We start from the raw sequence: 27,437 nt of genomic DNA, 5'->3' as shown, positions 1-27,437 counted from the left end.
CCTACTATAAAAGCTTTGTAGAATTCTTAGTGAGTCTGTACATATTTCTATAAGTAACTTTGAGAAGAATTAAGGCAGATAATTTACAAAGGAATATTGCAGGGGTGCAGAGTTGAGGAGAAACGTGAGTGACTGCTAAACAGGTTAGCAGAGTTTCTTTCTAGGATAATAAAAACGTCCTAAAATTGACACCGGTGACCATGCAACTCTAGGGTACTCTAAACCTCTGAACTGTATCCTCTCAGCAGATGGATGGTATGGTATCTGAATTATCTCTCAATATAGCTGTTGTCAAAAAACCTTGAACTTCTTATTCAAGTTCTTAATGAAAATTGTCTAAAAGAAACACATCTTTAACTAAAATGATCAGGTGAGTAAAATATACTATTTTCATCCTCAACATTTATATTACAGTTTCCTCTTGGGATTCATAACATGCCCACATGTTTCTGTGGCACATCTGTGTTTGTGTGTGTGGATGGGAGGGCATAGAAGAGTCTCAGTTTTCTCTCATTTTTGTTTCTTTTTCCTTTTTTATTTTTGAGATGGGAGGGTCTCTGTCACCTGGGCTGAAGTGTGGTAGCACACTCATAGGTCACTGCAGCTTCAAATGCCTGGCCTCAAGTGATCCTCCTGCCTCAGCCTCCTGAGTAGCTGGAACTATTGGCACTAAGTGCCAGAACCACTAAGTCTGGCTAATTTTTAAAACAATTTTGTCAGAGACCAGGTCTCACTGTGTTGCCTCAAACTCCTGGTCTCAAGCAATCATCCTGCCTCAGCCCCCGGAGTTGTTGTAAAAAATCACACACATACAAAATCCCATACAAATATTAGGTAATGGTATTGTAAAATTGTATCTCTTTTCTCCCTTTTGAAATGTTTACAATTTTCAATTAAATATTAAAGACCTAATCAACTACTAAATCTCATGTGTGGGCATATTTTGTGGGGTCTCTTTTCTGGGGGCCTGCTATGCATAACAGTGATAACAGTGTCTGCTGGTTCCTGGTCAACATTTCTCCCTGAGTAATTAAACTATGTCTGGAAAGATTAGCTACCAAAAAGTTTAACAGAGTGCTGTCTCTAATAATGGTAAGTCCAAGAGACTTAAATTTCCATCCAGAAAGCCTTTGTGTATTAAATATAGCCGCACCCAACAATCCCAACCAACAATTAAATAGGATGTGCCAGTGTTTTTATTAGTAGGATAATATGGTTTTGTTTTTTTGTTTTTGAGATAGAGTCTCACTTTGTCACCCTTGGTAGAGTACCGTGGCGTCACAGCTCACAGCAACCTCAAACTCTTGGGCTTAAGCAATTCTCTTGCCTCAGCCTCCCGAGTAGCTGGGACTACAGGTGCCTGCCACAACATCTGGCTATTTTTTAGAGATGGGGTTGCACTCTTGCTCAGGCTGGTCTTGAGCCTGTGAGCTCAGGGCAATCCACCCACTTTGGCCTCCCAAGTGCTAGGATTACAGGCATGAGTCACTGCACCCAGCCCAGTAGGATAATATGTTAATGATATATTGGTAAGGTGATAAAACACCCCACAAAACAATATGAAACATGTATCTATATGCAAATGTATTTGAAGAATGGTGTTGAGAATAATATGTAGGACATTTAGGGTTTTAGAAAAATTAATCTATTTTCTGACATTTCTGAAAATAACATTTATCAGTTTTATAAATAGTAAGTTACAGATTTCTCTAGATTTCCTCAGCTTATGTAATTCTCTATCCAGTTTGAGTAGAAAACCTGAGTAAAGAGCAGAACAATTAGAATCACCCTGTCCCCTGTCACCAGCAGCTGCGTATCCCTTGCTTGTCAGCTCTTTAAAGTGTCAAATTTCACTCGGAGGGTGCTGAGAGTAGAGGACTGCCATGGTTAAGATTCTAAGTTGATGCTTAGGGAAGACCCAGTTCATCAGAGCTTTACAAGAACAACCAAACTCTTAGTTATCACTTCTTCAAAGAATTCCTGCAATTTTCAGCAAGAAGTAGATGAAATGGAGCCAGCTGTCCAAATTTTCTGTAGTTCTATTTTTGCAGAATAAACATGGGTGTCCAACCATTTGAAATCACATAGGAGCTTTAGCAAATAACACACCTTGAATCCTCCCCCAAGAAACTGAGATTCTGCAGGTGTGAGGGTGGGAGCTGGAAGTCTGAAATGACAGGTCACTAACTCTGCAGGGATTCTGATGCCAGTTAACTTTGGTAACTATTAATAGTAATTTAAGGCAGTGCCCACCAGATGGCCCTCCTACTCCCAAAATAGAAAGGAAGTGCCAAAAATTGCACTCAAAAAAGGCTTGTGCTTTGCCCTTTGTCTGTATCTGCTTTTAAAAGTCTACACTAAGTTACTGGCATTGTTTTAAAATAACAAGGGGGAATCTAAAAATGTTTGTTGTACTCACTGTTCCACAGAATGGTCCAGAGAATGGCGAGTCAGCATTCGGGCCATCGTAGAGGATGAGATAGTTCTGGACACAGTCTCCGGTATCGTCGATGCTGACGAAGTAGAAGCTGACGGTGAGGAACCTTCCAGAAGGAGCGACGAGGGCCCACTCACAGTGCGTGTTGTTGGGGTACGTGCCCGGATAGCCAGGGCTGGTGAAGGAGCCTCTGTCTCCGTAAAGAGTTCCCCCACAGCCTGCCAGGAAGATGTGGCCGGAAGTTTGGTTCAACAAAGTGTAAATCATTCAGTCTGGCATGTCAAGGCAATAATTACTGATATTTTCGTAAGGTGCGGGGATTCTGTAAGAACAGCAGAGAGAGAAACCCCTTTCCTGGCCCTCCTCCGTGGGGCTACATCCCTCCCTCACTCCATCATACAAGTATATTCCTCTCCCCACATACATACATGGGTCATTAAGAAAGTTTTGAGATACACAAAAATAGAAATGTAAAATTCACACAGATGGGAACAACTGAAGCCCTCCCAACAACACCATAAGCTGAGCAAATCAGTGAATCTGAAAGGACGCTGTTAACTGTCCTTCTTGGAAGGGAAATGATGGACCAGTAACAGAGTCTGTCTCAAAGCTTTTGTAGTGACTTACATACCATGACCTGGGGACATTTCACTTCAGGACGGTTCCTGGAAAATTGTGGGTTGAAAGCAGAAGGGAAAAATAAAGGACTTGAAAAAATAACTGTTCGAGAGAGTGAAATTGTGCACTTTTGATGGTGCAGAGATCTCTCTATGCCCTGAGCTGAAAAGAATGGTGCGGTTGAAGTAAAATTAAAAGTAAAACTCAGGGCTGAACCAAAAGAGAATGTATTATGTAAGAATTACCAAAGTGACTTGACCAGGCTAATGACTGATATACTATAGTATTGGCTTGAAGTCAAATACTGTAAGTATTGATGTTCATTTGTTCAATTTGTTAATTTGTATATGAAAGCTAACATGATTTAGACTGGATGCCTGTGGGGACACAGATGCCCTGCATGGCTGGGGTTATTATAAAGCCCGTGAGCAGGGTGTATGACCACCCAAGGTCTAGGCCAACCTTCACCCTAACTTGGCATTTTGGGCAACTCATTAATGTAGTTTTTTATCTTTTCATCTGTGAAATTAGGGCATTCAAGATGGTCTTTAAGCTTCCTTGATGTGCCACGATTTCAATCTTCATGATTCTCTTAATAGAACTCTTATCACTTAGTTATTTAAAGTGAGATCTTTTTACCATTCTTATTTTAAAGGTTTTTTTGGGACATTTCATAAAGGTATTCCTTCTTTCTTGAATTCAATACATGTGTATTACATGACATAAATTTTCCTTTAGCTCTTTGACAAACAGCCAACAACAAAAATCCCCATTTTTTACAGAAAATGATCAAATACACAGATAGCTAACATTAAAAAGTATTTTTAACTGTCTTTTTCTGTCCCACCCCGTATGTTTTCTTCATCATTCACAAAGTGCAAGTGTCTTACCAGAGGGTGACGAGGTCCAGATGATCTCATACCCACGACTGGAGATTATACTGTCACTTTTAAATCGGAGGTGAAGTTCATTACTCTGAGAGAAGACAGGATTTGGCAGCAGAGTCCCACAGTACTTCCCAAGTAATGGTGAACTGCTATCATTTCCATTTCTTATCTTTAAAAAAGAGTCATTAATTATTATTCCGACACTTTCTTTTCCAATTTATCATTGCCATACATTAAGAAATGAGACCATTCGAATGATACCTTTTTTGGGAAAAGCTTTGTCTTTTTAAATCATTAAGAATGAATGGTTTTCTAAAATACACAGACGTCACCTTTACTTGTAAAGGTGAAAAATGTTCAATTTGTAGAGCAAAAGCCATTTGTGTTTGGATTCAGAAATATCTGTTAACCTCCTGCAATTAAAACGGCAGGGTGCTTTTTTATGTGCTAATTGGTGCAATGGTCCCATAGCCTTTGCCTTAGCAGAAACATGTTGATGAATATAATGAAAATGAATTTTTGAGAGCTGGGAGCGGGGCTCAGCGTTGCCTGCTCTGTCTCTGGTTGTCTGTTGTACCTGTATTCACTGTACCCTGTATTTGTGCACAACATGTGTATTTCCCATTGAAATTTACTTGGCTGCAAAGAGGCTCTGAGAAAAATACAATGTGCAAAGTATCATAAAGTTCAGAATGAAAAGAAGTTCTGCATGGGGAGCAGACACAAAAAACCCTGCAATTTCTGACTGGTGTTAAGTGTACTTTGAGAACACATTCTGAGGCTGTGTTCTTTTGTCTTGGAACCCCCGGCACAGAGTCGACGTGTATAAAAACAGGAAATGAGCAGGTGTGTGAGATAACCACCAGTGAATTCAGCCCCTTTCTGCCCTGCAACCTGGCTCCTACCCTGCACTCAAACACTGCCCTACTTGGAGGGCTCTGAGGCTTCCTTGGAAACAGGACACAAGCTAAATACTCAGAACCAACTTGGCAGGTACAAATGCTGACTTTATAGATCCGTGTCTTCAAAAATCTCAGAGCTTCCCCCATGTCCTTTACAATCCCACAGTTGGTTCATTGCTGGTTGTCTTAAGCTGTGAGGTTTCTCTAGTCTAGTCTTCCTGGTCTGGAGAGGTGCCTTTAGGGCTGCGTCATAGCCAACAGCATAGCGTAAGGCAGCTGGCATCTCTGGGACATCAGGGGACTCTGAAAGGGGAGTATATGGTGAAGAAGACCAGGGCAGATCCCCAGTGTGGTCCAGAGCTTGGCCTTTGCTTGGTCACCAAACAATGGGCATCTTCAGTAAGAACCTTCCTCTCCCAGCAGGAAACCTGACTGGAATGCTGAGCTTCCTAACCCGGCTGCCTAGAAACTGTTCCCCAGTGTTTGCACCAAAAGCCAGATGCAGCTGCACTTACAGGCTGAAGTGTGGTTTCCTTTCTTTGCCTATGGGACAGGAAGTTTCAGATCCACTCTATGGAGTAAGGAGGCACAGCTTGAAGGAGCGTTCTCACCCTCTGGGCTTGGAAGGTGAGGTTTTGCTGCCCAGCGTCCAGCAGGCAGACGGCAATGTCTGGTCATGACAGTCACCTTGGGCTTGTGGCTGTGCTGAGACTTTCACCTAATGAGAGTCTTCCTACTTCCATATCGCACTCCTCTGCTAGTTGCACGTGTGTGTGAATATCACACTTCCTATAAATATTTGGATTTCCATGGTTGGGGGTAGTTAGTCCAAGGTTCATAACACAGCCAGCACAAGTGACACCGTGATGAATTTCTGTCCTTCCTGCATCCCATGGTGACAAGGTATTCTCCATGAAAGGCACGAGCTCCCTCTGGGTGCTAGTTATTGTGCCGTGTGTTAAGGATAGTCATTAATGAAGGGTTTAGATTCACGCTGTAGGGCTGAGCTTTCCAGGATAACAGAACTCCAGGTCCGGTAAACTCACAGGTCGGACCGCCGTCCCTTGCCAGGGCAGGAATCACACGCTCTGGGAGGACAGGGCATCACAGGCCCTAGAAGCCAAGTCAGATGACAAGGGGGCTGCAGGCGAGGGGCGAAGGTGCTGGATGTAAAGTAGAAGCTTTTGGTGAGGAATAAAACCCGTGCAGCAACCAAGAAACCAGCAACTGAAAAGCCAGCAGGAAAGGAAATGACCGCAGAAGAAAAGCAGCCGGCTGCATAAACTCGAAGTTTCTTTATTTTATAAAGGTCAAATCGCTGTAGACAGCTTCGTTGGGAACAAAGACTTGATCACAGAGGCAAGGAGAATAAAAAAATAAATAACGAAAGCTGTCCACATGGTGCAAAGGAACAAACTCTGTGGAAACCTTGAAGACGCCTGTGTATATGAGACGGAGCTGAGGGAGAGAGCGTCCGCTGAGGTCAGGTTTAAATCCATTCACGGGGGAATTCAGTTTCCTCATGTTCCCCCTTAGTTTATTTCCTATGGCTGGATACATTTTCAACATGGCTTGCCGTGGACAGTCCCCGGGAGCTCTGGGGATTTACTGGCAGAGAGGTTCTCAGCTCTACACGCGGGGTCTCCATCAGATGAGGGCTTACTCAAAACATCTCCTCTCTGTGACTAAGGACGCATGTTCCTTCTCACACGCACAGAGCAGGTGATGCCCAGGAGAAAGGACCCTGGGGAGCTCTTCTGGCTGCACCAGAGAATCCAAGAGTGTTGAGCACAGAGCTTACCTCCCGCGACTGCATACCACTTATTCAAGGAAACGTTAATCCTTAGTAATACAGTAGAAACCCTGTGAGTTGATCATCAAGGGACTGTAACAAACTGCTCAACATACAGAGGTAGTCAACATAAGGAACTAGGCCTATTGTGCTGAGACGCACATGTGGTGCATGTCCAGTCTATGAAAGTTAGGTCAATGTAAGCAGGTGGTCAACTATGGAGTTTCTACTGTACTAAAGATGCCCCAGGCTTACTGTAGTCATCAAGAAAATTAGGTGAACTATTTATGACAATTTAGTTTCAGTTTTTTCTTTTTTTTGTTTTGAGAAAGAGTCTCACTCTGTCACCCCGGGTAGAGTGCTGTGGTGTCATCACAGCTCACAGCAACTTCAAACTCTTAGGCTCAAGGGATTATCTTACCTCAGCTTCCCAAGTAGCAGGAATTATAGGCGCCTGCCACAACGTCTGGCTGTTTTTTCTATTTTTGTAGAGATGAGGATCTCACTGTTGCTCAGGCTGGTCTCCAACTCCTGAGCTAAGGCGACCCACCCACCTCAGCTAGGATTATAGGTATAAATCACTACCCCTAGGATTATAGGTGTGGACCCATGCCCCTAGGATTATAGGTGTGAGTCAGTGCCCCTAGGATTATAGGTGTGAGTCAGTGCCCCTAGGATTATAGGTGTGAGTCAGTGCCCCTAGGATTATAGGTGTGAGCCATTGCACCAAGTCAGTGCTGCCATCATTCTCCAAAGTCAGTGCCTTGTACCAGGACCTCCCTCTGGTCCTTTCAAATCCAAACTCATATATGAGCCTCTTAGAGAAGCCTTCTCTTCCCCAGACTGAGTTAGGAGCCCCTGACCATATTGGACTCAGTCCTGTCCACATCCTATTACAATTGGCCACCCCTTGTCTGCCCTTCCCTTTAGACTGGGAGCCTCCTGAGGGCCCCGAGGTTCCCTGTTGTATTTCCCACATCTAGAGCCATGCTCAGTAAATGTTCAGAGAATGACAGGATGGTGAATGAATGAAGTGAATAAATGCCAGAGAGTGTTAGTGGCACTAGAGGAAAAGGTGGACAATCTTAAGTGATCTGTCATCTGTTAAATAATTCAGTTAAGAGATATTCAACATTGTGTATTACCTCCAAGAAATCGTGCCTGCATTCACTCGAGTCCTCGATACCAAATGAGTGGAAAAAGAGGGAAATGGTGTGGTTCTGTGGGGCCCTGAGAACAACAGTGCAGTCCAGGTTGCTGTTATAATCCTCCGGCCACCCAGGACTCCTCAGATTACCAAACGCCTTGTTATATTCTCTGTTGCAATCTTAGCGAAAACAAAATATCCATAATTAAGGTATGTACCCAAGTGTTTAGTGTTCTTTCTACTTGACAGGCATAATGCAAAAAGATCATTACATCTGAATGAACTGTAGAAACTAGTAATGCAGCCTCTCTGTTTATCTTTGAGGTCCCAGAAACCCTTGGGAAGGGGCCTGGAATTCACAGAGACCACACACAGCACAATTACAGGGAAGGACGACCCCAGGGGAGCTTCCTTTGAAGATGAAATTCCAGCATCCTCTGAAATTTTCTGATCACACTGAGGTGGAGGGGGCTGACATTTAGACTTTTTTTTTTTTTTAAGACGTAAAGGCTTCATCTCTAAGACAGAGTTGTACACTAGGATTACCTTAGATTCACTTGGTGAGTTACTTGTTCTGATTCCATAATTAGTAATAAATACCCAAAGTAATTTTGTTTGTTTTAATCGAAGGCAGCTTTAGTTATAATCAAGTTCGAAATGAATAATACATGAACCGTTCTCTGGAAATAAACTTCTCGGTTATTGTAATCAGGTGACTCCTTCAGGGCTTCTTGGTTTTTAAAAAAACAATTTCCTAAGACACAGTGGTTATGGACTTTGTGAATATACTGAAAACCATTATAATGTCAACTTTAAATGAGTTAATTGTATGAGATAGGAATTCTATCTCAATAAAGCTTTTTAAAATATAACTTGTGTGTACACAAACACACACACAAAGTATGCCAAAAATGCATACGTAATTTTTTAATACATATATAATTTAAGAAAGGAAAAAACTGTATTAAAATTGTAATACTCAAGTAACATTTGACTTCTGGAATTAGGAGAGATACAAGATATAATATACAAGATAACAAATGTTATCCATATGTATTGAGTATTATAATTTTAATATAGTTTTTTCAATTCTTAAAATGTGTATGCATTTTGGGGCACCTTCTTATATACAGTGATTCCATATGTGACCAAGTGGATAATTAATAACTAGTATAGTTTTCAATTAACTACACAGACTTTGAAGAATGTGCTAGTATTCTGAGCTTTATAGTTAGCATTATTCTCCAGAAACCGGCTTTAGAAATGTGCTAAATTGGGGCTGGGCTCTAGGGAAGAGTTCTATGTCAGACGGCTGTGGCTTATATTAACAAACACTAATTTACTCCCAGGAGTCCATTCTGGCAATAATTGCAATGACAGCAGTTTTTCTGAATAAAAGATGACTTTCCAGGGCTCACCTGCAATCTGATAGGTAAAACTCACTCTGAAGTTTGTGGCTAAAACTCCAGATTTGAAAATGACAATTGCAGTGCTCATGGAAGAATAAAACACGGGCACAGCCGAAGCATTTCTGCCGCAGAACTGGATTCCTGGATGTCTGTTACTCTGAAATGAAATGGAAGCCGAGTCACCTTAGATTTAGTTTTGGAAAAGAATAGGCCATAGTGAATTAACCAACATGCACAAGTACAACTTCGATGCTGAGGCGTGGAAATTAGCCCTCGCAGTGGACTTGGAACTGACACCGTGTCCCACCTTCCAGAGGGGCAGCAGGTGGGAGGCAAAGTTTCTGCTGAAATCACTTCCCTACCAAATACAAGACCACTTCTGTCTCATGTGAGGCCTATGCCGTTGCTCTGAGCACCCCCAGGCTGTCCCAGCTCACTGCAGATCTCCCACTGGGCTTTCCCCCTAGTCCTGAGCCCCAGTCAACTAACCCCACACTGTGCCCCGATCATGCCTGCGCTACGCCTTAGCAAATCTAACCAGAGTCTGTGGGACCACTGTGCACCCCCAAGGCAGCCAGTGCCTGTGTCAATTCATCCCATACATAGAAGCCACTGACTATAGAAGTGTTTCCCCAGGCACAGTCCATGAGCTCCTGTGTTGGTGCCAAAACACCAGCGATGTTTCTCAGAAATTCGGATTAATGGGTGCTGTGGAGGGGAATCAGGCTTTGGGGATGGTCCTCCGTGTATACACTTTTGACAAGACACCCAGATGCTCCTTAGGTGCATGAACATCTGAGAGCTCCTGACCTACAGGACCATGTCCAAGTCTCTTGAGACTCCTGAATCGAGGGCTTTGTACACAGCTGAAAAATACATGGAGCTGGAAGTAACTTTGAGAATTTATGTAATTATGGCTTTGCTACTTCAAGTGTTTTGCAAACACGAGTGAAAAGCTCATTAGATGTGACTGTTGTTCGTCCTGTAATTGTTACCTGTGTTGAGTCCTGAAACTCTAAGTAACTCTGCGCGCAGTTTTGTGACTGCAGCTGTAACGACCACACAGTTATCTTGACCTGCTGGTGCAGAGGAGCTTCAATCACCCAAGTACAGGAGGAAAACAGGACATCTGGGTTTGAGGAATTGGGTGATGAAATATTTTGTGGGGTCCAACTTGCATTGTATGTTCCTCCACAAGGCACTGAGGAGGGGAAAAATAAATAACATTTTACTCACATCTCATCCCATGCCATCTTTAAAATTCTCTCCTCCCAGCCCAAAGGAGCAATATTTACATCATTCTATTAAGGACTGGGGTGTATATGCACATATCCTTGACTAAGGATGGCATCGAATTTGTGCCCTAGATTAAACGGAGTCATTAACGTGGTGTTTACTAATTGACATTGAGCTGAGATAGTAATTACCATTGACGTTAGTAATTAGTGTTGAGTTTAGAGATAATGAGCATGGCATTCTTTTTAGTACCTAGACACACACATGTATTTCATAAGAGGCAAACATGTCTCCATTAACTCACTGTCCATGAAGGTATATGTAGCATTAAATCCTGCCCTTTCTACAGTTAGGTCGCTGATAAACTGAACCGTAAGGAAGTTGCCAGAAGAGACGAAAGGCGCAGGGATAGTGGAGCCACAGAATGTTCCAGCCACGTTGGCATTTTCACTATCGCCATCATATACCTAAAAAAAAACTTTCATTAGTTCACCAGAAGTTGAATATTTGCAACTTAAATTGGATGTGAAGTTGCAATAGATTTAGAATTTCTAGAGCCAGTCTTAAATTAGGGACAGAATTATAACGGCATCAATTACATTCTCATGATTTTCAGTAAAAGCCTGGTATGAGGCCTAACATCCTTTTTCTCTCCGAGAAAGTAAAGTATGATTTAAAGAGAGTGTGGCGTGAAGGTGGCTAAGTCATGGCCAGGTTTCCTCTGTTCCCAGGATGACCCTGCTCCCGGCTGCTCTCACCTCTACTGCTCCCATCCACGCGCTATAAATAAGCCAAAGCCATCACAAAGGGCCGCAGGTCACCACCCCTGGCCTTTCGGGTCTAATTTTTTTATTTCTCCACCTTGTTCTCTCTGTTCTTTGGGAAAACCTGCAGCTCCTTGTCACGGCACCTCCGACTTCTGCTTCTTGGCTGCTGCACTCCCTGTTCCCTTCCCTCGAGACACTTTTCCTTCTATATCCCTGTAGTCCGTTCTCTTACCTTCCTTCAGGTCTTTGCTCCCACATCGCCTACTCCGTAAGCCCTTCCCTCCTGCAAACTCTCCCAGCATTTCCTATTTCCTTTCCTGCCTGATTTTCCTCCAGAGAGAGTGTTACCTTCTACTTACTGTATTTTAACTTGTTAATTTCATCGTCCTCCCCTCTGAAAAAATTGCGAGTCGCATGAAGACCCACATTTCAGACTGTCCTGCTCACTGCGGTGTCCATAGTTTTTACTGAGTGCACACAAAGGCACTCCAAAAATACCTAGTAAATGAGTGCTTTCTCACTCCCACGACCCACCCCTCCCCAAAGTCTTCTTTACCTCAGTAAATGGTTCCAGCCTAAAACTTCAGTCACCCCTGATTCCTCTCTTCGCTACGCCCACATCCAATTTATTCTACCGTAAAATACATCCCAGAGGGCCCATCTCCATTGCTGACACCATCATCCTCCCCTTTACCACTGTAACACCTTCTTAATGGCGCTATGTCGGCAGAGCAGCCACGCCCTCTACCACTGAGCTGCCTGGGTGCTTGCAAATTTACATCAGATTATGCTCCTGCTCTGCCTAAAATGCTCCAGGGGATTCCCACTGCACCTAAAGTAAAATCCCAGCTCTTCACCGTGGTCTGCAGGTCCCACACACCTGATCTGACCTGTGCCTCCCCCAGACACCTCCACAGTTCCCTGCAACTCCTCCATCCCAGGAGGGTTCCCTGCCCACAGCCTCAGCCGGCTGCTAAAACTGCCTGGAGCTTGCACAGCTGAAGCTGCAGCTCCTTGTCATGGGACCTCAGCTGACACCTCACCTCCTCAAAGAGGCTGGCCCTATGGACTGTTGGCCTTCTGCAGCCTAATCCTGTTTCATTTTCCTATTTTAATCAAAACACATCTTATTTATTGCTTGTTTGCTTTTCCTGGTCTCTCTCCCAACAAGAATCTTAAGTCCTACAGGTGGAGAGACTGACTTATTCACTATACTGTCGCCAACACCCAGAATAGTTTCCAGCCACGGTAACCTCCACAAACACCTTTGAAATAGTGGGTGCTTGGATTTCTCTCAAACACATTACTAGAAAGTTCGTTTCTAACTGAGTCATCTTCGCTGTATTTCTAAAACAACCGTTTGTGTGTATCTAGTTTCAAACATTTAATTCGCAACAGAACTATAGTGTATCAGAAGGCTCAGGACATCCATTACCACTGATGATGTTATTCTTTTTTTTTTGAGACAGAGTCTCACTTTGTCACCCTTGGTACAGTGTTGTGGTGTCACAGTTCACAGCAATCTCAAACACTTGGGCTCAAGCAATTCTCTTCCTCAGCCTGTCAAGTACCTGGGATTACAGGTGCCTGCTACAACACCTTGCTATTTGTTGAGATGGGGTCTCACTCTGACTCAGGCTGGTCTCGAACCTGTGAGCTCAGGCAATCCACCTGCCTCGGCCTCCCAGAGTGCTAGGTTTACAGTTGTGAGCCACTGTACCCGGCCTACAACTGACGTGATTTTAAAATGCTAGTATTATATAAGGCAGAAATGGTTAAAAATAATCATTTTTTTTTTTTTATTATTGTTGGGGATTCATTGAGGGTACAATAAGCCAGGTTATACTGATTGCAATTGTTAGGTAAAGTCCCTCTTGCAATCATGTCTTGCCCCCGTAAAAAAAAAAAAAATCATTTCAAAAAAAAGGGGGGATAAATGTACCACTAGATGGCACTGTCTCTCCTATGTAAACGTGATTATTAATTCAGAGTCAGCAGAGACTCAAAAATTCTGCAATCTAACCAACCCCCTTACTTTACAGAAGAGTCCATTTGCCAAATTTTAAGCTGCGTGCTTTTTCTGGTAAACAAGTTCGAATTTCATTATAATCACGTGTGTCTTTATGATCCTGTTCATATTAGCAAGCATTTGTACCCTGTGTCCTGTGTGCCAGACCCCTGTGCAAGTTTCTGCGCATTCAAGGATGTAGAAAGCGCCTTCTAGATCTTCACGGTTCTCGCAGGCTAGTGAGAGGAAGGCCCATAAATTAAATAGACATATATTTATATGTTTGCATATTTGCATATATACGACAATGCATGTGTATATTAAAAAAATTTATATGGTATGTGCAAATTATATGCAAAATAGGGGGAAATAGTGCTGCAGTGAAAAAATGGGAGTGTCCCAGGGAACCCAGATGGAGCCAGGAGAGGTCTCACACAGACCTTTGGATTGGTCCTTAAACGTATGTAGAGACCTTCCAAACCTACAAAAGAGAAAGGGCATCAGCCAGAAGAACATGAGTGGAAGCCCCCGGAAGAATGACGGACACAGGCTCGGCGCCCGTAGCTCAGTGGTTAGGGAGCCGGCCACATACACAGGGGCTGGTGGGTTCGAACCCAGCCCAGGCCTGCTAAAAACAACAATGGTAACTACAGCTAAAAAAAAAAGCTGGACATTGTGGCGGGTGCCTGTAGTCCCAGCTAGTTGGGAGGCTGAGGCAAGAGAATTGCTTGAGCCCAAGAGTTTGAGGTTGCTGTGAGCTGTGATGCAACTTTACTCTACCCAGGGTGACAGCTTTGACATGTACAGCTCGTGTCAACCCACTCCAGACTTTCTGATAGGCCTGAGGCAAGGCTGAGAGAAAGGAGAAGTGGGGAGGACAGTGGCCAAGCCATGACATAGGTTTTACGACAAGGAACTTGGATCCCGTTCTACAAGAGTTAGGAGATCTGATCTGGATTTTAAATACCTAAGTAGCAAATGTGAGGGAAGGTTGAGGGAGAAGCCAGCGCTGGACGGAAGGAAATTACATACACGCCTGGCTTGGACCTGGTGTTACATTAGTTTGTTCACTGTCATGATAAGGCCTCTCCTGAGTTGAAGTGCACAGCCTGCACCCTCTGAACAGCTGACGTTGGCCCCTAGACACCTGTGTGTCAGAGCCAAGACCTCCTCCATCTGCTCTCCTGTTCTCTGATAACACTAAATCTTCGGGGGCGGGGGGGCTTTTGCAGGGGTGTCCTGCACAGGGCTGAGGAGGAGGAATCACACCCACGCCAGGATATAAATGACACTCAGAGGACCTGTCAATCACACACAGCTACATATGGCATGCTGGGAGCGTGTGTTTCCTGGCGTAACCGCCTTAGACCTGGAGCCTGAATTACATTCTAATTCTTGAAGATGTGGGTAACTGCAGAGGAGAAAATCATGTGTTTTCTCTTTTCTCAACTTTTAAAATTCTTTAATAGTTTCAGAAGCTTAATAGCTTCTAAATAAAGAAGGTTTTAAAACTTTAATAGCTTAAGTTTCTACTTAAGCTACTGAAGGAACTGTCCAGATAATTTAGTGATGCTCCTCTGAATTTTGTAAAGGATGACAGAGGGGAATAAGTCTCCATGTAGGGTCTAGATCCCCACTCGGTCCTTCTGTCTAGAAAGCCTCTCCTGAACTCAGGGTGAAGTCGATGGGACCTCATCTGCCCTGCTTTTCTACGTTGCCCTCATTGATCACGTTTGCCGTGCTGTGTAATCACCAATTTGCTCACGTCTCCCACACTTTACCGACAGCTCCTTGAGGAGCCTGAGCTGCTCCAGATGTGTCTTTAACAACATCCACATCACCAGTCAGGGGTGGCGTGCGGTCACGCCAAGTCACTCTTTACAGAATGGGTAGGATGTTGATTTCAGCCGTGACCACTCGTGGAATACTGTAACTACCACGCGTAGTTATAGTAATCGCTCTCCAAGTCAACTCTTCCAGAATGAAGAGTGAGGGAATTATGGATCAGGGATGAAATTGGCATGATTCTACTTGCATATCTACCTATAGGGTTGAATTAAATGAGCTTTTCCCAAAAGTTATTTGATTATAATCTCTAACAAGCAATCTAAAAGGCATCAAATGTCTGATGTATTACCGAGAATCTCTTTAATAAGACACCTCAAAGCTTCACATTCCAAGGGCTGTTCTTTGATCTGCCAGTTTACCAGAAGCCCGAAAAGTTGCCAATCGAAGGAAATTGCTCTCAAAAGAGGGAAAACAAGAATAGATTGGAACAGAATTTCTTCAGTAGGAAGAAAAAAAGGATATTGTATTGTGAAGCTAGAAAACAACTCTTTGTCTTTGATATTGCTGTTTCTGTCCTAATGACTTCAAGAAATTCAGACAATTACAATGATATTATTAAATTATATTCCATAAAAACAGATCATGATGGTAAATCCAATCAGTCCTCTTGGGAGGACCAAAATATTCTGAATTTTAAAAAGGGGAATTTGTAATTTTATATGTAAATTGATTATTTTTAATATTTTTAAGAACGGGAGAGTCCATAGTGTCCACACCTATTTGGAATTACTCAAAAGGAAAAAAATCAAATTCTGTCGGGCACAGTGCTGAACACTCCTAGTGTTATTTTCACCTTCAAAATAGTCTTGCAAGGTAGATACTATGATGTGATTTTTTTTTTTAAATAGATGAAATGATGAAGATTCAGGAATATTAGCCAATTTTCCTGGTAGCAAAAGTGGGTTTGAGTTGCCAGACTGTCTCTAAAGCTTATTATTCCCTCTCTGGAACACCAGGGGAGCAGTCTTGAATATAAGCGTTAGAGCAGCTCAGGCCGTTTAGTCTGATTTTAGAAATGAAGAATTTAACCTGAAAGGACATCCCTGTTGTCTCCCATGAACTCCTCCGATCCAGCTACTGTGTGGACACTTTATTAAAACGCTTTCCATCCAGTATGAGTTTGTTCTTCACCTGAACCTTTCTTGGCCTCTACTTGGCAACTTAATAGCACTGCTCTCCTATCCCTCCTGAAAGAATCTTCCCCCTTGACTTCATGATGCCTGCTTTTCAGATTTTTTCATCTGTGTTTTTTTTTTTTTTTCCTGTTTCTGTTGTCCTCTCCAAGCCCCTCCCTGGGTACCTTCCCTGGAGGTGAGAGAGAGTCCAGCTGTCCAGTTCCTCGCTGACAGCCTCTAGGAAAGCATCGTTTCCCCCGGACTGAGCAATCCCCTTTGCTCTGCCTCCTCTCTGACAGTGGTGGCGCTGGCTCCCTCTGCAGCTCTGCGCCATTCTCTGCCCACCGCAGCCCCACGACTCTATCACGGTTTCCTCCTGATACTGTTCTGGTCTCCCAGACTTGCTGCTTATCATGGTAAAAATACATGTATATAATTAAGTGCTCAAATGTGGATTCCGTCTGTGACTTTTCCTTTCCTTTCTTTCAAAACCAAATTTTAAGTTCTAGGATCGTTGTAAATTTACAAGTTTCTTTTGGCCCCACTACGCCATCCCCATGCCGGCTGCCTCAGGGTGACCTCCCTCACCTCGGGGTGACCTCCCCTCCCCGGAGCCCTCGGATATGCCACTCTTTCCAGTCCTCCCTAGATGCTGAATCCAGGTTCGATTTCCTTAAATATGACTCTCATCACACATCTCAGTGGAAAATCTTCAATGACTCCTTCTTTTTGGCTGTATAAAATCCAACGTGCGTTTTACAACTTCTATGCCTTTTCTCAATGTTCACCTGACCTGGAAGTCTTTGTTGGCTTGAATAAATCTCCCCTTACTCTGTGAAGCCTTTCATGATCATCCCAGATTATCATTAACTTTTATCCCCTTTAAACTTGCACATTGCTGCAGGCCTGTGTCAAATGTGTGAGTTAGCATTCCAATATCCACCATCCTGCTCACTGTCGACCTGCTTGTGTCATCCCCAATTTTCCAATAAGACTTAGCTCCTCATGGACTGAAGTGTTGCCATACTTTGAGATTGAAGCAGTAAATTATAGGCCAGCTGCAGTGGTTCCTGCCTATAATCCTAGCACTGAGGGAGGTAGAGGGGAAAGGATCACTTGAGGTCAGGAGTTTAGGAGTTTGAGACCAGCCTGAACAAGAGCCAGACCTCATCCCTATTAAAAAAAAAAAAAAAAAAAAAAGGAAAAGGTTTAGTTGGGTGTGGTGGCTCGTGCCTACAGTCCCAGCTACTCAGGAGGCTGAGGTAGGAGGATCACTTGCTCTCAGGAGTTTGAGATTTCAATAATCTATGATAACACCACTGTACTCTAGCCTAGGCAACACGGCAAGTCTCTCTCTCTCTCTTTCTCTCTCTCTCACGCACACACACAACTGAACAGAAATGTTTCTTAATTTCCTTTCAGTGGGACTTCAGAACTAATATATTTTCCATACCATACCTAAAGGTAATATGAGAAGTAAATCCATAAAGTTAAAAAAATAGACCAAAAAAGGGATTTTATTTGCATCCCAGACATTGTCATCTAGTTTAGGATTTGCCAAGGGTCCTGTGAGTATTTCTCTCCTTAACAATCAACTTTCTCAGAGGTCATCTCCTGCAAAGCACCGATGACCAGGGGATCCCCATGCTAATGTCAGAAACCACAAAATTTCTGAAGCTCCCCTATAAAAGGTTAATTTGATATGGCGATACAGTCACATTATATGTATGGTGCACCACTGAAGACTAGGTCATTTTCAAAAGCAGTAGTTCCTGTCCTCACATCTTCCAGAACTCCCTATGCGGTATAAACTGGAATATGCTGTGTGACGGGCTGGGACTAGTAGACTGGGTTCCACAGTGGAACGGCCTTACCTTTACATAATCAAAACTGCACAGTTTCATACTGCTTGCTGCCTCCAGAGCAAACGTATAGAAGGTGAGTTTAATCACTTTGTTTACAGGTGCAATTATGAACCAGATGCAGTTTAAACTCTTGTCGTATCTTCCATCCAAATCAGAATCGGGAGAGACAAAGGTTTTATTTGGAGCTGTCAGATAACCTCCGCATCCGTGCTGAGGCCCTGTGTTAAAACACACACGTTAGTCTGCAGACCGGACAGAACAGATCTCAGGTTTCATGTGGAAGATTTAAGAAGGAGCATAGTTCCCATTTTCTGTCACGCCCTGTGAAGGTTATCAGGTTGTTCCCTGAGAGTCACGGGCTTCTGCAGGTGGCGTGTGGCTCCCCTTCCTCCCTCTAGCCTCAGGCGTCTCCTGCTCAGAGTTTCCGAGAGAAGTGGGGAACCACAGTGAGTTCTAGGAGCATTTTTGGAATCATTGATGTTCTTTATTGAAACTTTTCCTCTTTATTAAAGCTTTTCCTAATCTTGAAAAAATCTAATTTTATACAAAAGTAAGTATTTGGGGCAGCACCTGCGGCTTAAAGGAGGAGGGCGCTGGCCTCATATGCTGGATGTGGTGGGTTCAAACCCAGCCCTGGCCAAAAACTGCAAAAAAAAAAAAAAAAAAAGTATTTTACAAAATAAAACTGGTGGAAAATGTGAACATGTTTGACTTTCGTGTTTGACTTTTATGAATGCTAGCAGCTTGAAAACTGAATTTGTGAAGAATATACCCAGCACCCCCACAGTACTGATTCCCAACAAATCTTTTATTTAAATCAGGGGTGTCCAATCTGCAGCCTAGTGGTAGGCTGACATTTTCATTTTCTCTTTTTGCTTATCTGTGGTGTCAAATGTCACAAAAAGTATGCACAGGACCTTTTTCTTTTCTTTTCTTCACAGACACTAACCACAGCTTTCCTTAGTGTCTGTGTATTTAACATGGGGCACAAGACAACTCCTATTCTTCCAATGTGCAGAGAGAACGAACTGTGGGCCGCCCTAAGTAGTCTGCTAGAAAGAGGCTGTAGTCCCTATTAAGTCCCACTCTTTATTGGACATTTTCTTTTCCCCGATAAAGAGGAAGCTGAAGAAAAAAACAAAACTTCATTAGAGAAAAATGTCTACTTTGAGATAAATATGTTATAATTCAGAATAAAAATACAAAAAAGAGATAAAGGATAATCCCAAGATGATTAAATGGTCTACTATTAAAAAAAAAAAACAAAACAGAAGGAAATCTTTAGAACACAGGATTTAGTTCTGTCTGTTTCCACAACCCAAGACGAAGCCTCAGAAGGAAGAAGAGCATAAAAGGAAGAAAAACTTCTGGATAATTTCAAAAGAAACAGTGAGGATGAATCAAGCTCGCAACAGCCCTCATAGGAACAGGGATTAAATTGGTGCTCAAAGTGCTGTTGACAAAACTTGCATTCGTTACCAATTCCAAAGTTAAATTTTAGTGGCATTGGTCTTTCACCTATTTGTCTCATTCCATTTGTTTTTTTTTGCTTAAAAAAGTGGAAGGATTGCTTTTAACCTTAGGAGGCACTAAGATGTTATACTTGGATGTTGGCAGGAAATGGATGGCCTTCCTTAAATGGATGGTGAGAGGTGCATTGTTCCGTAGGTCAGGCCTCCCTGTCCGTAGCTCTAAGTCAGGTACGACTATAGCATATTTGCACTGTCAGACGTTTCCTGGAGTTGAAATGCTTCCAAAGACCCAGTGCTATAACCACAGATGGCACCTACAACCAAATTATTCTGAAACATAAGCAGCACGCCACACCATACTACATGTTGACAATGACTCTGCTCATCTGAGACAGGCCTGCAGACTGAAGGGAGGTGGACTCTGAACAGCTTTCATTCCATCGTGGACTGATTGCTAATTAAGTAAACCACATAAGCTTATCGACAAGTGTATCAGGGAAGGACAATTACTTAGGGTATGAATGGATTGGTAAATTTATTTATTAAATATTGTTTCAATATTCAAGGAGGTACATTTAGCATTGAAATGGGAAAAGATCAGTGACAATCGGTTAGCAGTGGTGAGACAGGAATCAGTAAGGGTGACACAATCTAGAAAATGGTAGGCTCCATTAGGGAGGCAGAAACGTCTTCCGTGAGGAGTTGGGGGATTACTTTGGGCTATGAGGATCTCGAATGTTCCAGGGAGGAAGTGATGTTTGATCTAGGCCTTGAAGGATAGACAGGGTAAGACCATGTGGAAATGGAACAGGTATTGGCAATTCTGAGCTGAAAGAACTCATGATTAAAGGTTAAATGGACAAGAATGCACAGAAAAACATGATTCTGTTTGAGAAAACAAGAGGGCACATGAAGGAGAATGAGGAGAAATAAGACTGGAAAAACAGGACTGGCTCTTCTATAGACGGCCTCAATGATAGAGCATAATGTTACTTTATCACTACTTGTTAATAATTGCTAAGATAATAAGGGCTATTACTTGAACTTGAGCACAGTGAATGCCCCACTACACACATTGACATGTAGTACTTCTACTAGTAATGACATAAGGCAGACACACCCTTGTTCCAGGTAACTCCAGAACAGCGGTGCTGAAATTATTGGTGTGTGTCGCCCTGAATTGAATGGTAGATTGGCCGATTCTTGTTTTTCTTTTCTTGTTTTTATTTTTTTTTGAAATGGGATCTTATGTAGTCCAGGCTGGTTTCAAACTCTCAGGAGCTCAAGCAGTCTTCTGCTTCAGCCTCCCGAGTAGATTGCAGGCGCATATCACTGCTTCCAGCTCAATTGGCTGATCCTAGTCCTCTTTATAGCGCTCTAGACTAGAGTTTATTTTTCTGTCCACTTGATGTTAGGGTTGGCCACATAACTTGCTTTTAGTCGTAAAACTAATGAGTATTAGTGGTCATCAAGAAGGCAGAGGCCTTAACTGTGCTTGTGGGGCGGTTTTGTTTGTTGTTGTTGTTTTAGCCATGCCATTTGTGTTCCCATGATCTGCCGGGAGATCCTGCCCTGAGTAACTCTGGTTCCTGGACCAAAGAGACAGTGATTTAATATGGAGCAGATTTGACCCCAACCTCAACTCTAGAGCTGAGCACAGGCCACTGGCAACCTGGAGCTGAGACCGGCAAGCCGTGCTTTTATTACAAGCCACTGAATTTTGGATGGTTTGCTACACACATACAACACTATCGCGGTAAGAGTGGACTCGTACATACACAAAAACCTTGTTTGAGATATCAAACTATAATGCAGCACACTACTTAATTCACAGCAAAAAGACGCATAGAAAAAGGAAAATAGAGAACATTATCATAAGACAATCTTGGCCAGAAGAGTCAAATGATTGAGGTGAACACACAATTATAGGAGTGAATAGGTGTTTGTGTGGTGCAGGAAAAAGAAGCTGCCCTGGGCGGCGCCTGTGGCTCAAAAGGAGTAGGGCGCCGGCCCCATATGCCAGAGGTGGCAGGTTCAAACCCAGCCCTGGCCAAAAACAGCAGGAAAAAAAAAAAAAAGAAGAAGCTCCTCTAATTCTCCCACGTTAGTGCTCACTATAATTGCTCTGTGCTTCTGCTTCTCCCACGGCCAAAAGGAAATGCAGGTGTCTGTGTCTTTGAGAAAAATAAGGAGGTCACTATTAATAAGAGAAGGGTTCTTTACCAAAAACTGCTTTGGCCACATTATTATTCTCTATTTCAGTGGTAGAAGAAAACAATGTAAAGAACTCGTGACTATCAAATACAGGCCCATACATCTGAAAAAAATAGATATTTACAGTCTTGATATTTTGAAATTGGCTTTTTTTTTTTACTCCACAAGACCTCTTAAACTTGGTATTTTTAGCATCGGAAATCCGTCATCTTCCTTGCTACTGCACATTTTTCAGCCATCCAGACAGCTCTCCCTCCATCAGCACCTGCTCCATCAGTCAGGCTGTGTCAGAGCCACTCGCTAACACATCTGTTCCCGAGAACAAATGTCACTCTACTTTCTTCTCTACATTGGAAACATCTCACACACAAAAAGCTATTGCTTTAGAGAAAGAGAATGTTTTTGTCTAAAGAAATATGGGGTCTGTAAACCCCTAGTAAGCAGTAAGATCCAGGCCCAGATCTACTTAATTAAAAATCAGTCACTGAATCCTGGATTATTTCCTGCTAATGATTAAGCGTCAGAGGGAAGCTCAAGCCAGGATCAATCTGATAAAGGAAGAAAAATAGGTTATTATCTAAGAGGACACATCTTGAGAGCTTTAATGGAGTTGGATAGATAGGTTTTTAATATCATTATTATGAGAACTGACATTTTTGTGGCTGACATTTTATTGAGGTCTTCTGGATAGCATCGCTACCCGTCTGGACAACCACCACTTAGAAGGTGAACTGTTAGCCGTCCTTACAGATACAGATCAGCCTGAATCCAGGCATTGTCCTGTTTCCCAGAGAGCCATCTGTAGTTTCAGGCTGGGGTTGAAGGAAGCAGCGGTAACGGACACGAATGCATTTAAACCTGGTGCCTTCGGGAAGGGGCACGTCCTGTCAACCACATAGGGTAGCTGGGCTCAATCTGCATAATCCTTTTCTAGAATAAACCTTCCTATGGTTTTCAAAGTTATCATTCTACAATTGCCACAGAGCAGTGTATTTCAAAAATTTTAAAAATTCAACTAGGTTTCAGATTAAACTATTTTGTCTTTTTCTTTAAAAGTAAATACACTTCATGATTCTACTCCTTAACTTCTAATGTGCACAATATTTTAGGTGTAATATTTATGTATGCATTAAAAAATCCGAATGGTTTTTTTGGATTTGAAATGAAGCTTTTTTGTTTTGTTTTTAGTCACTTCAATCTATTTGACTTACTTTAGATAGCCTAATTTGAGACCTGGTCTAATTTAACCAAGAATTTGTATGTAAGTCTGGTCATATTGGGGAAGGATAAAACTAAAATACTAAAAGAATGGTAATTTACTAAAGAAAATGTAGTTGCAGCAGCTGGTCAGTAGCTACAGTCACTATAAAGAACAGGATAAGGAGGATTTTGTCGTCACCTTTTAATTTATTTTGCATTAGTTAGCTACCACTGAAAACACCTTACGTACGTATCATGAGTTCCAGAGCATTTCATGAGAATCAAAATTTTGAATAGGATTTCTTAAGCAGAATGATACAATCACATCAATTGATGCTGAAGAGCATTTGAGAACATCTAACACATACTCATATTTGTGTTTAAAAACTGAGGAAAGTAAGAATAAAGAAAAACCTCTGAACTTGATAAAAAGTTGAGAAATCTAGAAACATTCATAGCTAACAGTATACTGAATGGTGAAAAATGACATACTTTTCCCTAAGATTAGGAATCGGGCAAGGGTATGCATGCCATGCCCCTCAGAGTCGGATCAGCATAGTATTAGAATTCTTGCCAGGATTAGGGAAGAAAAGAAATATACAGACTAGAAAGGAAGAAATAAAACTGCCACTACTTGCAGATAACATCATTACCCATTTAGAAAATCTCAGGGGATATAGAAAGATATTCTTAGAGTAAGTGTGTTCAGTAAAAACTCGGGATAAGAGACCAATACATACAAATCAGTCACACGTCTATGTACTAACAATGAACATGGTGGCATCCATTTAAAAAAAAGCATAATACTATTTATATTATTATAAATAATATTTCCAAAGAAATGGAAATACTTAGGTACATCCTTAATGAAACATGTACAGAGTTTATGTGTTAAAAAGGACAAAATTATAGAAGAAATCAAAGAAGACCCTAATAGATTGAGAGACATACGTGTTCCTGCATTGGGAAAGCCCAAGGTAGCAAAGGCATCAGTTCTCCCCAGGCTGAGGCATAGGTTTAACACAGTTCCTATTAAAACCCCAACAAGATTTTTTCGCAAACATAAAAAAGCTAAAAATTTATATGGAAAGGCTCAGGCCTTCAAATAGCAAAATGATTTTGACGAAGAAAAATAAAGTGGGAGGAAACCCTCCATCTGATACTAAGATTCACTGTGTAGCCATTATAACCGAGACAACGTGATATTGGTGGGGATCAGACACAGAGGTCAGTGGGACAGGAGAGACAACCCAGAAACAGACCCACATGAATATGACCAATGGATTTTCCTTTTACAAAGATGTCAAAGCAAGTCAATAGAGGAGGGTAATCTTTTCAGCAAGTGGTGCTAAAGCTGTTGGACATCCAGAGGCAAAAAAATTGACTTCAACTTAAACCTCATACCTTTAATAAAAACTAACTCACAAATGGATCATAGGCACAAATGAAAAATGCAAAACCGTGAAGCTTTCAAATAAAATAGTACAAGCCTCTGAGACCTTGGGAAAGGCAAAAAGTTCTTGGACATTATACCAAAAACATGATCTGTAAAAGGAAAAACTGATAAATTGGATTTTCTCAATATTAAAAACTTTTGTTCTATGAGGCCTTGTCAAGAGGATAAAAGGGCAATATATGGACTGGGAATAAAGGTTTGCAAACCACATATCTGAGAAAGGACTATATGGAGAATAGATAAGGAGCTTTCACAGCAGAAAAACAAACAATCCAATTAGAAAATGGGCAAAAGATATAAACTGATATTTCACCAAACAGGATAGATGTACGATGACAAAAAAATACATGGACATGGTTCATTATTAGGAAAATGCAAATTAAAACCACAATGAGATATTAATATAGACCTAAGGGAATGTCTAAAATACAATTAAGTAACAACAACAACAGTGATCAATCATTATATAATACTGTACAACTGGATGGCCATGGCAGAGGTCCCCAGGTACAGAGAGCACTTTTTTCTTTTTTAAAGTGAGATAATTTATTGAAAAGAAAGCAAAAAGGAAAGCAGCCTCTGGCACATCAGAGGAGGTCCTGAGCCTGAGAGCAATAACTTTCTAACCAAAATAATTCAAGGCAGAGGATACTGGTATAGCACCTTAAAGTGCTGGATGAAAATAAATGCCAAACTAGAATTCTGTATTCAGAGAAAATATCCCACAAAATCAAGGCAGTTTCAGAAAAACAAAATCTAAGAAATCTTTTTTTTTTTTTTGCAGTTTTTGGCCAGGGCTGGGTTTGAACCCACCACCTCTGGTGTATGGGGCTGGCACCCTACTCCTTTGAGCCACAGGCGCCACCCAAACCAAGAAATCTTTTTACCAGAAGATCTGTAACAGAAACACAAGCCAGGCACAGTGGTTCATGCCTATAATTCCAGCACTTTGGGAAGCCAAGGAGGAGGATTGCTTGAGGCTTAGAGTTTGAGACCAGCCTGGACAACATAGTGAGACCTCCATCTCTACCAAAAAATTTTTTTATATTAGCCAGGCACAGTGGCTCACACCTATATTCCTAGCTACTTGGGACCCTGAGCTGGGAGGATTGCCTAAGAGAGGACTTAGAGGGCACAAGAGCGAGCCATGTTCACAGTACTGCACTCGCGCCTGGGCAACAGAACGGGACCTGGGACCCTGTATCTAAATGAAGAAGACGAAGAGGAAGAAGAGGAGGAACATAAAAGGAAGGACAAAAGATAGTTCTTCAAAAAGAAATAAATTAATCCCATACGGAAGCACAGAAATTCAGGAAGGAAAGACAATACCAATGATAAATATACATCAATAATTGCATAAAAAATAAAACTGTTTTGTGTAAATACATTTACATTAAGTTAATTAAAATAATTGACATATATGGATAGCAGAAAGCACAAAGGAGGTAAATGAATTTAAAATGTTCTAAGGGGCTCGGCGCCCATAGCACAGGGGTTATGGTGCCAGCCACATACACTGAGCGTGGCGGGTTCAAACCCGGCCCAGGACAGCTAAACCAAGGGTGACACAGTGAGACTCTGTCTCAAAAACAAAATGTGCTAAGGGTCTTGCACTTGTCATAACATGATCAAAATACTAATTTTAAATGATATCCTAATTACAGGATGAATATGGTAACCTCTAAGGTAACCACTAAAAGGAGAGTAAGAGAATACATAAATAATAATTTAAAACTGAGAGTGATAAAAAAGAGATCAATTTTAATTCGGCAAGAAAGGAGACTTAAAGTAAGGGGTGAGGCAAAGAATACAAATACCACAAAGGTCTAATTAAATCTAATAATGTTAGTAATTATGTTAGGTATAAAAACACTAAATTCTTCAATTGAAAGGCAAAGCAAAACAAAACCCAAACATATTCTTCAGGAGGGAGAAAAGTTGAAGCAGAAGGTGTTCAAAAACATGCTATGAAAATGTGAACCAAGAAAAATGCCGTGGAAGAAGGCTAATTTTGAACAAGTAGAAGTGCAGGGAGGAAGTGGCACATATACATTTAAAATTATTCTCTCTTCGTGGTGGATTGACTCATGTCATTATGCTAGGAACTTTTTGATGCTTTCAGTGATTGGAGGTTTGTTAAGAAACTTTAATCCATAGGATTAGATATTTGCAGCAGAGCAGACATAGTTTAAATTCTACAGAATTCACTAATTCTATAAATTCACTAATTTATACCATGTAAAATTCAGGATACATTAATGTGCAGAAACACTAGTTAAAGGAAGTATCATCTTACTCAACATTGATGATCGTGAAATCAAAAGTTACATAAAATGTTGGAAATGTTCTGTTTAGAGAGAGCAAGATTGGCTTGGTGCCTTCGCTCAACGGGTTAGACCCTGGCCTGGGCCTGCTAAACAACAATGACAACTACAACCAAAAAACAGCTGGGCGTTATGGCGGGCGCCTGTAGTCCCAACTACTTGTGAGTTTGAGGCACGAGTTTAAGGTTGCTGTGAGCTGTGACGCCACAGCACTGTACCAAGGGTGACAGAGGGAGACTGAGTCTCAAAAAAAAAAAAAGAGAGAGCAAGATTATAGCAATGGGCTATTTAGTGAACATAAAACAGGTTCCACTATCAAAGATGTGGAATTTATAAATAAGTATTTAATAGTCTTAAAACAATTATTCAAACAAGGAAATGAATTGTTTTATTGTCGTTGATATATTTGTGCTTTGTACTATTGACATTTCAACTTGTATTACTCTGGACGGTATTACTTAGTGGAGACAGGGATTAATTTCACATTTCTGTGCAAGACTTGCTAAGTAACCTCGATAAGCCATTTCATTTCTTGGTGACTTACTTCCCTAAATTGTAAACTGAACTATCTGATAACCATATCAATTAGACTGCGTTATAAAAATAAATGTCCAAATCCCTCCATTTTGTTAGACTCCTGCTGTAAGGATTTTTTGAAGTTGGAGGCCTTTGCTTATGGATAAGGAATTCTTCTTATATGAAAATTTATTACCCTTCCATTCCAAACTCCACAAAACTGT

The 27,437-nt window shown here is 41.7% G+C and overlaps 1 protein-coding gene across 1 annotated transcript in view; it reads right to left on the bottom strand.

The window, feature by feature from the left end:
* Window positions 1-27,437, bottom strand: part of CUBN (cubilin) — a 264,166-nt gene that overhangs the window by 1,044 nt on the left and 235,685 nt on the right. The window contains exons 60-66 of the mRNA XM_053572936.1: window positions 18,041-18,249; window positions 10,733-10,895; window positions 10,188-10,393; window positions 9,202-9,349; window positions 7,782-7,963; window positions 3,946-4,111; window positions 2,420-2,655 (exon numbers count right to left, since the gene is read on the bottom strand). Of these exons, the coding sequence (XP_053428911.1) occupies window positions 2,420-2,655; window positions 3,946-4,111; window positions 7,782-7,963; window positions 9,202-9,349; window positions 10,188-10,393; window positions 10,733-10,895; window positions 18,041-18,249 (1,310 nt within the window). The remainder of the gene's footprint in view (window positions 1-2,419; window positions 2,656-3,945; window positions 4,112-7,781; window positions 7,964-9,201; window positions 9,350-10,187; window positions 10,394-10,732; window positions 10,896-18,040; window positions 18,250-27,437) is intronic.

The sequence above is a fragment of the Nycticebus coucang genome, chromosome 20 (genome assembly GCF_027406575.1).
Source record: "Nycticebus coucang isolate mNycCou1 chromosome 20, mNycCou1.pri, whole genome shotgun sequence".
Lineage (NCBI taxonomy): Eukaryota > Metazoa > Chordata > Mammalia > Primates > Lorisidae > Nycticebus > Nycticebus coucang.
This window is presented reverse-complemented; position numbering and strand designations above follow the sequence as displayed.